At 36.4% G+C, this 15,076-nt stretch overlaps 1 protein-coding gene across 5 annotated transcripts in view; it reads right to left on the bottom strand.

Moving 5' to 3' along the window:
• Positions 1-15,076, bottom strand: part of CCDC102B (coiled-coil domain containing 102B) — a 203,578-nt gene that overhangs the window by 116,634 nt on the left and 71,868 nt on the right. For all 5 annotated transcript variants that reach the window (XR_016021211.1, XM_088798037.1, XM_088798036.1 and 2 more), the window contains exon 6: positions 1,240-1,449. Coding sequence is in view for 4 of the 5 variants with exons in the window: in XM_088798037.1 (XP_088654163.1) it covers positions 1,240-1,449 (210 nt within the window). In the remaining variant the exon portion in view is untranslated. The remainder of the gene's footprint in view (positions 1-1,239; positions 1,450-15,076) is intronic.

The following is a 15,076-nucleotide window of genomic DNA, read 5'->3' as shown; positions in this document are numbered from 1 at the left end:
TATAACATAAGTAAGTGCTTGCTCTGGCTGAGTGAATCACAGGGAAACAGATATTTTGATGATCAAAACTTGTTTCTTAATTGAAATAATTCTATGGTTTCACAAGAAGAAATCTGTAAAAAGTTGTCTGTATATTTATCGTGTATGTGTGTGTTTGTGTGTGTCAGAATCAAATACAGTACTATGGATGGTTATGAATCCATGTAATAGTAAATTATGACTATGACATTCAACTTTAGGTATCTGTATTGCCAAGTCATGAAACACTATTGCAATTTTATCTTGCATTTGCAATAAATCCCTAGAATCACAAAAAATAAGGAAAAGTGAGATGGATTTCAATTTTTCTGGACATTTAGTGTTTAGAGTTCATATGAGTATGAACTACTTATATAACTCAAAAATATGAACTTATCAGACTCACTATTAACTCACTGTTAAAGGCATTGAGTGAAAACACATAATTGTGCATTAAAACACTATAGGTTCATTAAGGTAATAAATAGAAACAAGATGTACATGTTTTGCAGCATACTGACACTAGAACACATAAATTACAACTTCCACTAAGAGAATATTTTTAAAAATCTACAAACTACTTATCAAAAAAATCCCAGCGGGAACAGTAACTATGTCTATTGGCTTTAGGATAAAACAATTCCAAATGACCCAAGTTTCCTGAAGTCAAATTTGAATTTGATTCTAGTTTTAACATTTATGTCACAGCCTATTAAAACCTATTTGCATTCATTTGACTCAAAAATAATTTCCTGAAACTAAAAAGGAGCCAAAGTAGAGTGTACTTCAGCTGAATCTAAATGTTTACGCAGATACCATAGTACTTACCACTGCCATCGACACATGCAATTGTAAGGTCACTCCAACGAATGGAGAAATACACTCATTTAAAATAAGATCAATTATTTGGACAACACTGAGACAAAGCTGTAACAGGAAACCCAAAACACAAAGGTCCATCCCTCACTGCATTTCGTTCTTCTTATGGAAAATCTTGAAATTGTCAGATTTGTTTTATTCTAACATTATCTTATGAAATTTGTCATACTCTGTTTTCCCATACATGAACATTATTTTGTGTTACAATAAGAAAAAGAGCAAGTCATCAGAGTGAAAGGAAGTATTCAGATTTGGAGGTCTGTACAAATTAAAACAGTATCCACCTCCACACTAGGAAGGGACTCTACCGGGAAAACATTTGCCTCCGACGGGCACCCATACCTTGTTTTTTTCCTGCAGTTCAATTTGTGATGTCTTGAAATCAGGACCTTGAGAGCTTGCACTTAATCTGTCTTTCCTCTTGAGGAGCTCTTCCATTTCTTTCACCTGGACCTTTAGCCTTCTATTTTCTCTCTCCAATCCTTGTTTTTCTGTTTCAAGTATTTCTTTCTTGTCCCGTTCTGATGTATTTTCAGCCTGCAGTTTCTCTAGCTAAACAGAAAAGACAAAGAAGCAGCATATAGCATTTATAATTGCTAAAAGGCCAGGCACACAGCAGAGTTCTCCACTAAGCAAGGTTCACGGGTATGTCCATTTTCACACTTACTGAAAAGAAAACTATTTGTCTGAAAAGCTGAGAGAAACACAAGTGTCCTACGACCAGGCCATGACCTGCATTAATACACTGTTCCTCTTGGTTCATTTGACTATCTCAGTACCCATATGGACTATATTTGTCAAATATGTTCAGTGAAAAACTGATGCTATTTTGCCAACAATCTTCACTCAACTGATGAACATTTATCAGTTGAGAAAGCACAAAATCATTCCACGGGTGATTTTGATTGGATGGGTATAGCCCAGGTATTCTTTCACTATTCATTTATTTATTTCCTATACCTCAACTTCCAGGCACTATGCAAATCACTGCGATTAAAGACAAGTGACTGTAATAAAATATTATAAATTCTGTGGTTCACATACTATAAAACATAATCGAAGTCACATGAGTGAGTGGCCAAATTGATTTTCAGCGAATAGAGGTTGGCAAACCATGGCCAGAGAGCCAAATCTGGCCCCCCTATTTTAGTATGTTCCATAGTAATGGTGTCCTTTTTCTAATAGCTGAAAAAAGGTCAAAAGAATATTATTTCTGACACGTTAACATTATTTAAATTAAAAATTTCAGCTTCACAGGTAATGTTGTATTGGAACACAGCCATGCTCATTTGTTTACATGTTACTTCTGGCTGCTTTCACACTGTGATGGAGAGTTGAGCTGTGGGGACAGAGGCCATAGGGCCAGTAAAGGGGAAAATATTTCCTACCCAGGCCCTTTCAGAAAACGTTTGCGCACCTCTGCCTTTTTTGTTCTGAATTTTAATCCTGAGCCCTGAGTTCTACTTCTGACTTCATCAATTATTCTTATGAAGCTCTGGCAGGTAACTTCATCTGTGCAGTGTGGACAATTTATTTTCCAATCTTACAAGATTTGTGAGAAGTGAAATGAATTCAATTGATAGAAAGCCCTTCGTATCTAAATCCACGACTCAGATTAGGAAGCTTGTGGTGATACAATTTCCGACAAAGAATTCTGTATGCGTTTATCCCATTTGGGCACATGTATATCTAAATGGCAAAGACACTGGTGACATTACTCTGTAGAGTGAAGCCGCTCTTAGTAGAAAAGCTAGCAGAACCCAGTCCTGGTTCTGTCACTTACTCATTGGTTGACTCTGGACAAGATACTCTGTCTGTGCCTCTGTTTTCTTAACAAAATTAGAATGAGAACTCTAGACTCACCAAATCTGTGGTATTGTAAGGACATAATGAGCTCCATTACTCAAAATGTTTTGGAAACTATGTAACATGATTAAAATATGAAGCATTTTAAAATTATTTGTTAAGGATGAAAATTCCCTTTTTTTATATCGTTAGTTTTAAGTGACTGGATTGCAAAGTGTTAAATAGTATTATATGATTATAAATTATTTTTCATTATATTTTAAATACCAAAAGAAAAATCAACTTAGCATTAAGAAAAATGTTAGACTTCAATAATATCTTTGAACATGAGTTTTTATTTTAAAAAGTCTAAAAAATGATTTCTCATATACATATAATTTTACCATTATTGTAGAAAATGTTCTGTTCCCAAATCTAAGAGAGGCTCTGGCTTATAAAAAAGAGAAAACCCAAATTATACTCTTGGCACTAGACCTTGTTTATCAATTAAACATAATAAACTAAGGAATTGAATTTTAGGTAATGTGGTTTGACATTTGGGGGTGCCTGTTTGGGGATATGAGGTGAAAAAAGTATTTCACAGTCTGATTTAGAACATGATATTACTTTAATTATTAAGATTAATGGTTAAACTTTTGACTGTCATCACATCCCATATCAGAATGAAAATAATAAAGTTGTAATAAAAAGTCATCGAAGAAAAATGAAAAACTTTTCATGTCTTTCCACTGTGTTCATTTAATCATTATACTACATGTAGACGAGGATAATATAAGAAAAATTATAGTCAATCTCACTCATAAATATAGTAGAAAAAATATTAACCAAATACAAGTATTAAAATCAGTGAATAAAAAAATTGATTTGTCATAGGAATGAAAGGTATACGATAACATTAGATTATCTATTATGCAAATCAGTACACTAAACCCCGTACTAGGAAAAAAAAATCAAATCAATTATGTGGTTAAAGTCACATAAAAAACAGTTGCTACAACTCCATTCATGATTATAGGGAAAAACATTTTGGCACTAGAAATCAAAGTGGATTTTGTAAACCTGACAGATTTAGCAAAATTATGGAACAAATATTTTGTTAGAAGTGTTTTAATTCATTAATTTTAATTTACTTTATTGCTTTCCATTTCTACAAGACTCATTGGGTAAGTTATATTTTTATGGTGAAAATTCATTTTATGTAAGATTTTATTTTTGTTAGTGTCATCTCTTCATAGTGTTTGCATATTTTGTAAATCTCTTCTCTATCGAAAGCTGCATCCCTTTTTTATTACTAGTATTTTCTAATTAATTTTGCCTGAAATTCACTTGGGTTTTTGTTGTTGTTGTTGTTTTTGTTGTTTTTTATAAAACAACTCTGGCTTTGCTGACAATCTCTATTAATTTTCTTTTTGTATTTTATTGATGCCTAATATTTTCTTTCTTTCCCTCTTTCTACATTCATTTTTTTTCTCTCTGCTAGAATATTAGCTCATTAATTTTGGGGGGAGTGTCTCTGTTATTTTGTTATTCTGGATATTCCAAGAAGCAACTCTACACTGGGATTAAAAATGCAATAAATGTGTTAGGGGGATGCATCTGAGAGAAAATGAAGAGGCAGTCAGGACTGACAAAGCAGTCAGGACAGACTTGGAGTGAGTGCGAGACACGGAAGGAAGGGAGGCTGAGTGTTATTGCACATCGGTGCTATCCAAGGAAAGTTCGGGAATGCCATGGAAGAGCTTGAGTCAAAGTCGCTAGTGAGGAACACTGCACTTCCCAGAAACAAGGAGCCCTTCTCCTGCTGTGGGAAGCCTGGTCTCAAAGCCTGATTTCAGAATACAGCAGCTGGCAATCTGGATTAATTCCCCTCCCTGTAAGTGAGATTTGAGAAGCAGGGGGGACTGTTTCCTAGTACAATCATTGATGTCACAAATACCCCCTAAATTTTGCAGCATTCCTCAAGATTTCTGTGTCTTTATCTTTCAGTCTTAAATTCCATTAAATTTCTTTCTCTGACCTGTGAGTTACTTATATGTGTTTCCAATACCCAAATAAATGATTTCTTCATGTTACTTTCTGTAATCAAGGCTATCATAAATGACCATCTATTGTCAGAAAATAGTACCCTTTCAGAATCACACAGTTTAGAACAAGACCACAGATTAAATCTCTCTCTCTCAATGCAGCCTCCAAAATCATAAAGGAAAAGAAATAAAATGATCCATTCTACAAACATGAGTAAGAGACTTACTGTAATAGAAACCTTGATTCACATGTAAGAGGGAACATAAATAAATAAACAAACAAACAACGGAGAAAAAAGAAAAGAAATATAGGAAGCAGCAGAGTGTTCACTAGAGACAACATGGGAGCAGTCACATGGGAATTGTCCAGATGAGGAGACACAAACCAGGGCGGGCAACCTCCACAAGTCACATCACCCGACAGAGGGAAATGCTGAGAACAGAGCTGAGACCTGCAGGTTCAGAACACTAGCTACTATAAGAAATGTCATACAGGAGTTTATAAAATACAGGGGATTCGAGTTTTCAGTCTTGGGGTGGTACCACTAATGAAAGAAGGGGTGCCATTTGCATATTTCAAGGTAAAGGGAGATAGTAAAGCAAGAAGTTGATATTAAGGCCGCTATCAAAAAACATCAGAAGATAGATTGATCTACATTCTTCTCCCCAAGAGTCTGAATTAAAATCCAACAACCCAACCCCTTCACTGTATCAACAAAAGGGGACACTCTGGAACTAAGAAATTAAGTATACAACACACACTCTGGATTATTCCACCTTCCTGCATAGAACTGCTTGTCATTGTGTATTCTTGCTCATCTACGAAAAACCCTACCCACTTTATCACAAATATATATAAAAAGAAATGCAACATCCATACAAAACTACTAGAAGTAGAAAATAAAATGAGAATCAAAACTTTTCAGCTGCTGAATATGCTGCTCTTAAAACCACATGACAAAGAAAAACGACACCACCACACTCCCACATGAATTAGATTAAGTACAAAAGAGAAAAATCAGTAAACCCTAAAACTGGATGCACCTGGACTTAACAAATTGTACATCAGTTACATAACCCAGGATAAAGCTTTTTAAGTGATTTTTTAACATGGAACTCTCATTTACTATCCAGTGGGATGTATTCTCAGAACAAGAAGGATTGCACTCAAATTTTATACTTCACTCAAGAGGATTATTGTGGATAGTAACACTGAGTTGTAAGTTGTAACAATTCTATGTATATTTGAAGGTATCGTAAATAATTATATGCATCAACATTATTAGGGAACACAATTTCAAAGAGAGACAAATAAACAATTTTAAAATTGGGACAATCACTTTGGAAATTGCTTTGGCAGTTTTCTAAAACAAAAATAACTTTTATGCCTATATGATGAACCAATTATTCCAGTCCTAGAGAAATAAATTCCACTCCAAAGATTAATAAAAACATGACCACATAACTACATTAAAAGCTTTATTTATTATACTCAAAACTTGAAAACAAACAACAAACCAAACAAAAAAACAAATCTTCATCAACAAGAGAATGGATAAACCACTTCCAGCACATTCACACAATGAAGCACTATTATATTGTTGCTAAATAAGAAGGAACACACCATTATTGATTAAAAAATAAAAACAAAACACACACACAAAACAAAATATGATGAACAAAAGGCTGGCACAATTGAGTATTTATGATGTGTTTCCACATGAGGTTCTAGAATAGGCAAAAATATTCTATGGTGCTCTAATATAGGGAATTGACTGGGAAGGGGCATTAGTAATCTTGAGAACTGTTCAAGGTCATGGAAATACTCCCCATCTTGGTATGAATGCACATTATACAGATGCTGGCATATCTCATGATGCATGGACCAGTATCACTCAATATCTGCGCATTATGTTGTGAGGAAATTACACCTAACTAGAAAAGGTCAGCAATAAATACTTAATGCTAAATTCAAATGGGAAATTTGAAATAGGAATGTGAATGTAGTTTTCTATCTCTGTCCACTGAAAGAACGTGGCAGAAATTATACTGCCAGGGAAACGAACATGCCCAGCACGCAATTCTTTCCAATACGATAAACCTGGTCTTTGAGAAATGTTTGACTCCAGTCCTGCAATAAGCATGTACACAATAAACCCAGAATGTAATCATGTCTGAAAACAATTAAGCACTCAGTGATTAATGGAAAAATGTCACAAGGACACCAGTCCCAGCTTCAAAGGGTTCCAAGTGGCTAAACTGGGAACAATTCAAACATCAAAAATGAAAACAGTATCAATTTATAATGCAACGAATAAAAACAAATTCACGAGTCTATAATATAACCAAAGAGAGGAAAAAAGACAAAGAGAAAAAACATTTTTAAAACGATTCTTTTTTTTTTTCTGCAGAAAAATGACAGTTTAAAAATGTAAAGGGATAGTAGAATTAGAACTTTTGCAACCACCCATTATAATAATTAAAATCAGTTCAAATAGATATTATCAATAGGTGCCAAAATCATTAGATAAAAGGTTTTGGAAAACAGGATACTGTGAGGATGTCAGAGAATTATCCCAAAGATCGCTTACTAATTTCAAAGTGAATATTATATTGGAAAAACTTGGCAGGCCAGGCCCGAACCAAGTGACTGCATTCAGCGTCACTAATAGTAGAACGATACGGCATTTTGTTCATCTTGATGTGAAGCATAAGGAATCATCTAGTCACATCTGATGCGGTGCTACTGGTATCAGTTAGGTAGAAGCCAGGGACACTGCTACACATCTTACAACTCACAGGACAGCACCCCACCCCATGCCAACAGTGCTGAGATTGAGAAATCCTGATCTAGACGTGCCTTCCTGTTGACAGGAAGTACAGGACATGGGAGAATAATGGATACCATGGTTAATCAGTTAGACACATCCAAATGTGGTACATTCTGCCACAGAACTGATCTGGTTTTCTAAAACATCAATTTATGAGAAAGTAATGGGTGAATCTGTTCTAGACTAAAAAAAGTGATTAAAAAGATGTCACACCTTATGAATTAAAAAAAACTAGATTGGATGAAAACAAATAGATATAAAAGATATTCTTGGAAAAACAGAGGTTATTTGAATATGAACCAGATATCTATTGTAATAATTTATTAATTTCTTAGGTTTGATAGTTGTGGTTGTACAGGAAAACACCCTTATTCTAAAGAGATGCATGGAAAGCATTTATGAAAGAGAGTCACGATGAATTCAACTGGTGTTCAAATAGTACATGAATGACAGAGTTTAATCTTAAAACATAAAAGATAGGGTTGAATATAAAAATTAATAAACAGAATGAGATCTATGATAATATCACTTATAAAACTTTAAAATTTACATTTTTCAAGAACATATATAAAGAATAGATACATACTACAAAAGCTGCCTATGAAGGGAATGGGGTTAGGGGAGGGATATTTAGATAACAGAAAATGAACGAATAAGGACAAAGAGCAGAGAAGCTTGGTAGAGACCCATGGTGACAATGTGCCACGAACTAAGGCATGTTGCATAATATAGTTCTCTGCATCTGAGTACAAACATAAGTAAACACATCCGTATATCAAAATATAAATATCACTGAATGCTTGAGTGCCATGACATAATTTAAAGAGATAATTGTATTTAAAAAAAGAAACTGGAAAATATGGTTGACTCTGGCAAAGAAATTAAAAGTGAGAGAGGATGAAATCTGTTTTCTTCCAACATTCAAATTAAGAGAGTTGTGGCCCCAGAAAACAGACCTCATGGATGTGATTCTGCTACTTGGACAATTACTGGTCGGATGGCAGCAGTGATGCCCTCCCTGGTGGCAGCGGGGGAGAAACTATCTCCCTCGTGGTGTGTAGGATAAAGTGGGGGGAAGCATGAAGTTGAAGAGGAAATGTTTTATGTAGTAGCTTGGCATTTAAATAATACAGAGGCGATGGTAATTATGTGGATTTTAAACTTGGCTGGATGTTATTAAATGACTTGAAAGCCATTAAAAAAAAATGACTAACAGGCTCAGGTCAGCCAACTTTCAAATCAGAGAATGTTATTAAGGCTGGAAGTTGTCCCTTACAGTGTTTAAAGAAGCTTATCTCCTGAATCCAGAGGGCAGATGGAGTGTGCGCAGGGCCAGGAATTGACCTACGTGAAAGAGCCGCAGAGGAGACAGAATGCTTAGTATTGACACATCTACTGAGCTAAGGCAGGGCCCCGACAGGAAAGGAATAGGACTTTGAAAACTGGTAAGAGCTTCTCTCAGTAGATGGGCTTGCCCACCTTGCAGCAATGCCCAATCCTAGTGGGACTGATGAAATGAGTGCCTCAGAGACTGTACAGATACAATCGACCTGTGTGGCCCTTGGAAACATCAGACAAATGATGGGTGATGATGGACAACTGTAAATATAACCAAGGGGTAACCCAATCTCACCTTCTTTTTCCAGAGGTTATATCTTTTCTGGATCTCAAATGACCCTGAGTTTCTGCAGAACATCTCATTGGTTCATTACATTGAAGACATCATGCCAATTAGACCTGAAGTGACCAGTACTCTGAGTGCCCTAGTCAGTCATAAGCATGGCAGAGAGTAGCAAATTCACCCCACACAAGCTGCCATTCCGATGAAATGTGTAGGGGCCAGTTTTCTGGAGCATACAGAATCATCACCCCTAATGTGTGAGACAAGTTACAGCACTAAGAAAGAGGCAGATTGCTCGGCCAGCCTCTTTTTTGGACACTGGATATGCTGCACCTGGAAATAAAGTTCTGACCCATGGGGTTGCTTGAAAGCATGGCATTTTTTGAGTAGGGCCTAGAGCAAGAGAGGGAGCGGCAGTTCCAAGCTCTAGTGCAGGAATTCCTGCCACTTATTGTACTTGACTCAGAAAACCCAGTAGAACTATGGAGCATGTGTTGTAGATAAGCAGCTCTGTGGAGACTGGCAAACCTCAAGGCAAGAGTCACTAAATAGACCCCTAATGTTCTCAACAAGACAATGTTTTCTGCAGAAGGGAACCAATTTTCATTTGAAAACCAGCTCCTCATACGCTAAAATCAGTTCAGTAGAGAATGAGCTCCTGACATTGGGGCATAAAGTGACTACCTGGAACGGCCCATCACAGCCTGGGTACTAAAACATTACCCAGTTATAAAATCAGGCAGACTTAACAGCAATTCTGCATATAATGGAAATAGTATGTTTAGGATCAGGCCCAACATGTGCAGAGAACAACAGTAAATCACACAGAAAGGTGGACCAAACCTTGAAGTCACAGATCTATATTCCATGGAGGCCTCTGCTCACACCTATATCTTCATGGGGAGTATCATTCAATGAGAACTCGGGTGTGATCCATGAGTGGGCCATCTTGCTTTGTTAGCATGAGGTTAAAAATGGAAAAGTCCCAAATGCATGTGTGCCCTGAAGAGGCCCAGCCCTAGAGGGCATCACAGTGGAGGTCTTAGGCAGCCTGAAGACATCAAAGAAGTGCAAGGTCCTGGCATCAGCACTTAAATGGAAAGGAACTTCTGAAGCTACCTTACTACACACCTACTCGGTGGTGGCCCTGAAGGGTGTTGGTGAGAAAACAGTTGCTCCCAGTACTTGGAGAAAACACACTGGCCATCAACACTGAAGGAAGGGATGAGAGACCTAAGGTCTGGATGTCCACAAAGGACTGGAAAGTGGTGAATCACTTGGCTTCTTGGCCAGGAGCCTTCGCAGAGCAAGACTGGGAGACTAAAGACAAAGGTCTGTGGAAGAGGCAAGGGAAGAACCTATGGATTGGGCACAAAAATGTGTGACTTTTGCCATATCTGCCACTTTCCACCACAGAAGAAGCATTTAGCAACAAATTGGGCAGAACGAAGCATTCAGTCAACATCAGCCATTCTCGGTCCTTCACCAGCCCAGGGCTTAAATAATGGACGATAATTGAGTTGTTATAATATCAGGTCGGAGGTTACGTGCAGTCCAATGGTAACGGCTTCCTCTCAGCAAAGCGGATCTAGCCATTCCTGGGCTGAATGGATGCCTGATCTATGAGACTCTGAGAACCACCATTTGGTGACAATACACCAGACTCTTTCCATAGTGGACAACATGTAGTTTTTACTAGAATTGGAAAGGACTCTAAATTTGTCTTCTCTTTTCTTGTCTCTGCAAGCACCATGATCTGAAGGATTACAGAGAAAATGGTTTACTAACATGGATTCCTGCAAAACGTCACCTGCAACCTTGGGCACATTTAACAGCACAGGGGAGAAAAACAGTGGATGCATTGCCAGAGGATGCACTAGACCTCCAAACAATAATCCCAAGTCAACGACTAGCCTGAAAAAGTGAGAATGGTTTGTTGAAAGACATTTGTGTTTTCCAACCTGAGGGAGACACTCTACAGAGATGGGGCATGGTCGCCAACTTGTGGCACATGCATTAGACCAATGGTCAATGTATGGGGCTGTGTCCCAGTACACTGAATATCTATATGTCCAGGAACCATCAGATAAAAGTAGTCTTGGTTCTTCTTACCATTTTTTCCAGTGTCTCACCATTATTCCCAATGCTTGCAGAAGTGTATTCATACTCTGGCAGCGATAGATTAAACATCTAGGTGAAACATGCTTTTCCACTGTGCATTATAAATATATTATGATTTTGAGATGTTTCAATGTTTTCAGTCACTTGGTCAGGTTAAAAGTTTAAGATGCTTGACAAAAATATTGTTCTGAGCTTTGATAGCAACATTAGAGATGTGCTTAAGTGCAGCCTTATATCTATAGTTTGTTTTCTCTTCTAGAAGAGGAAGAATATTTCTCTAAGTGTGAGGCAGCTAAAAGGATCGATTACTCAAATATCTCAGTGAGCCAAAGTCCAACATGAACATTTGTCCAAATTCAAAAAACAAATGTCAATGGCTATGGATCGATTACTTGAGAATCTTCAATTCACCTGACCTTTTTACTGAAAAATTCTTAGACATTTATGGTAGAGGAAAGAATTTCCCAAAAGATTTGACAAAGGTCAAAGTACAGACTCAAGGATTATTTGAAATTTAGTCCGATAATTATTTATGATCAGAATTCAAAATCACAAGGAAATTTTTAAGTGGCTCTCTATCTAGAACCAGGCAAATTTCCTTTGAGTTTCTTAATATACTTGTATTTACCTCAACTCTCTACCTCACATTTCCCCACCTCCCCACAAAATAACAGAGATGGGAGAAAGAAGGACCCCCTTCCCTCTCTCTTTAGAGGTAGTGAAAGTGTCAAATTAAGGAAGAGTTTCAAACAACAATGGTTTCTACTAAACTTGGATTAATGTATAAGACTTACATGAAGGTCTGGATCTGATTCAGAAGAAGAGGAAAAGAATGGAAACATTTAAAGGCCGGAAGCCTTTTAAAAATTGTTCAGGATTGTGGGATAACCTTACAAAAGTCACTGGTACAAAAAAAAAAACAAAAAAATTATAAAGACTTGAAATCTAAATGTCAGGAAAATGACTAGCTTCTGTGAGGAGATTATTAAAGGAAAATAGAACCAGATCAGAGACTTGCTTAGAAACATGTCACTAAAGTCATTGCAAGGAAAGACTCTGGATGCACTGATGCCTGTCATTTCCCATTTTATTTCTCTGTCTACGGGACATGAATTTACATTGAGTGATAATAATTGTCTTGTTTATTTGCATTCTTACCCAAGTGGCTCAGTTTCAAATTTCCTAAAGTGCAGCAAAGCAAAACCTGCTACTGTAATGCAAATAATCATTCTTAAGGATGTTTGATGATTTTTCAGTTGTTGGAATGATATTCACGGTGAAAATATCTTAATTTTTTGAAGAGGAAATGTTCATATAATCATGTATTGTATCATCATTGAGCCATATCACATAGCTATTTTTGCTCGATTTGTATATTTTTGCTTAATATTCTAGCATAGGAGAGTTATGTTCCAAAAAAATGCAAAAAAATAAGTTCAAAACAATAAATGACAAAGTCTTAAAACAGTTGATTTTTGATGGTATAAGGCAGCATCATGTAGTGGTTAGGGAGTAAGGTTTAATTCTAACGCTGCCATTTACTAGTTGTGAAGCCTTGGGCACATTCCTTAAACTTTTTTATATATAATAAAATATATATATTAAATATAATATATATATATTATATATATATAATGTTTTATATATAAAATAATGTTTTCCTTAGAGAGCTCATGGGCTGATTAAATGAAATAAAATATATTAGGAGCTTATAAGGCATGTGGAAACTACAAACTTTCCAGAAACATTTGTAAATATTAGCTATAAATATCTAGTGACACTCAATCTGAAAGAAAACAGAGACATGTATTTTAATAGCCACGTGTGCACCTTCTATTACTTAATATTTAAGGCAAGGATGTATACGTTAAATGAGTTTTCTTTTTCCTCTCTCTTTTTGACTGCTTTTTCATCGTATCCTTGTTCACCTCCAAATGACATCTTCCATTTTTTGTAAGCCATTCTCCATTGGTTGGTAAAATAATTTGGAAGAATTGTTTTGATTTATTACCTGCCTGATTTATTTCTTTAGTAAAGCAATTACTGTTGTGATTACAAGAAAGCCTGAAGTAAAAGATGCAAATATAAACTAAAGAGAATTTTTCTCTACGATTCTTGAATCCTTGCAAATACACAGGGGGCAAAAGCCTCAGGCTATAAGACTCATATAATTCCAGAATAAGGGTTTTGAACTTGAACAGATCAATATTGGGGGGGAAAAAAACACACAATATGGTCCATCATATTTTAAAAAATAACTTTCCCTATAGCCACCTGTGATTACCAGGATTAAACATAAATATAAGCAAAGTTACTATTCATATCTTTATAGAAGTTATCTAATTAACAGCAGTTCCACTGCTGCAATATTTAAAATACAGATGAATTTCTAAAAATATTCAAGAGAACCATCTTACTCCAGTAAAGAACTCACTGAATTCAATGAGAAGTTCAGAGGTCACTGAATTTCTTCAATTAACTCCTCAAAGAGGTATTATGTGAAAATGAGGCTTGTCTTATAACTTAGGTGCCCAGCCACTAGTTTCTTAATATTCTTGTCTCTTAAAACATTTTACTCACCAATCTGTATTAGTGGGCACATGTGAAACCAGTATGTTTGCAACATATTAAATATAGTCAAATACAGAACACATCAAAGCGTACTGTACATGAATATCCAGTTATGCCCTCGCTATGTTTTGATTGGATTGGATTTTTTTCTTTCAGCTTCATAGTAGGTTGAAATAGAAAGCTCTCTTCCCTTGGATCGGCATTTGATCTTTCTCCTCATCCAGTCAATCGACAGCCATTTGCTGGGCACCTGCTATGAGCCTAACAGACTTAAGAACTCCCCCATCTGAACTGACATGCCGCTTCTTTACCTGTTGTGACACATTCACGGTAACCTGGGACTTTGGCAGCAGAAGTGAAGTGTGATTGCTTTCAGTTCAAGGCGCGTGTTCCCAGAGGTCTCTGCTCGTACGAAGACACGTTTTGTAAGGGAAACATTTGAGGATAATAGGAAAGTTCTAAATCCAATGCCTCTAAAACAAAACTATTTATCTTTATTGGAAACTTTAACCCTTTTTAAATGCAACTCTAACTGTTTTAGTAAAACAGTTTTGAATTTAAAGCATTGACAGTAATTGATAATGATATGATGTAAAAGTATAAATAGCCTATTAATATAAAATTGCTAAGCTGACTTGTTGCCCCCACGGAAAGCCATAAACAGGATCTTGAAGGATTTGGACAGAACTAATGGGCCAAAGGGCCAGGAAAAGTCCCAAATGCATGTGTGCCCTGAAGAGGCCCAGCCTTGGAGGGCATCGCAGTGGAGGCCTTAGGCAGCCTGAAGACATGAAAGAAATGCAAGGTCCCTGGTATCAGCACTTAAATGTAAAGGAACTTCTGAAGGAGAGAGTTGGGCGGATCCCAAGACAGACTAATATTTGACCGTTTTAATTAATGCGGCTCTTTTATTCCCCACTCAGAACACAACCTTCAGGAGGTGGTTCCCTAGCCAATAAAAGACAGTAAGGAACTTATGGTGGAAGAAAAATTTTTTAAAATCTCAGATTGCAATTATATCATCAATCTAACTTAGCTAGAAGGGTTTTGCAAAGACCTGGCCACCAGGAAAAGCTACTACTGGCAGGATAGCTCAGCTAAGGAGGATTTTTACTTTTTGTTTTTCAAAATTTTGCTTGTTTGTTTCAGGTGTACAGCATAGGGTTAGACATTTATATAATTCACGACGTGATTCACCCTAATAA

Source organism: Rhinolophus sinicus, chromosome 4, assembly GCF_057876585.1.
Source record: "Rhinolophus sinicus isolate RSI-liver-muscle chromosome 4, RSI-T2T, whole genome shotgun sequence".
Lineage (NCBI taxonomy): Eukaryota > Metazoa > Chordata > Mammalia > Chiroptera > Rhinolophidae > Rhinolophus > Rhinolophus sinicus.
The sequence above is the reverse complement of the archived record's forward strand: the minus strand, read 5'-3'. Positions and strand labels throughout refer to the sequence as shown.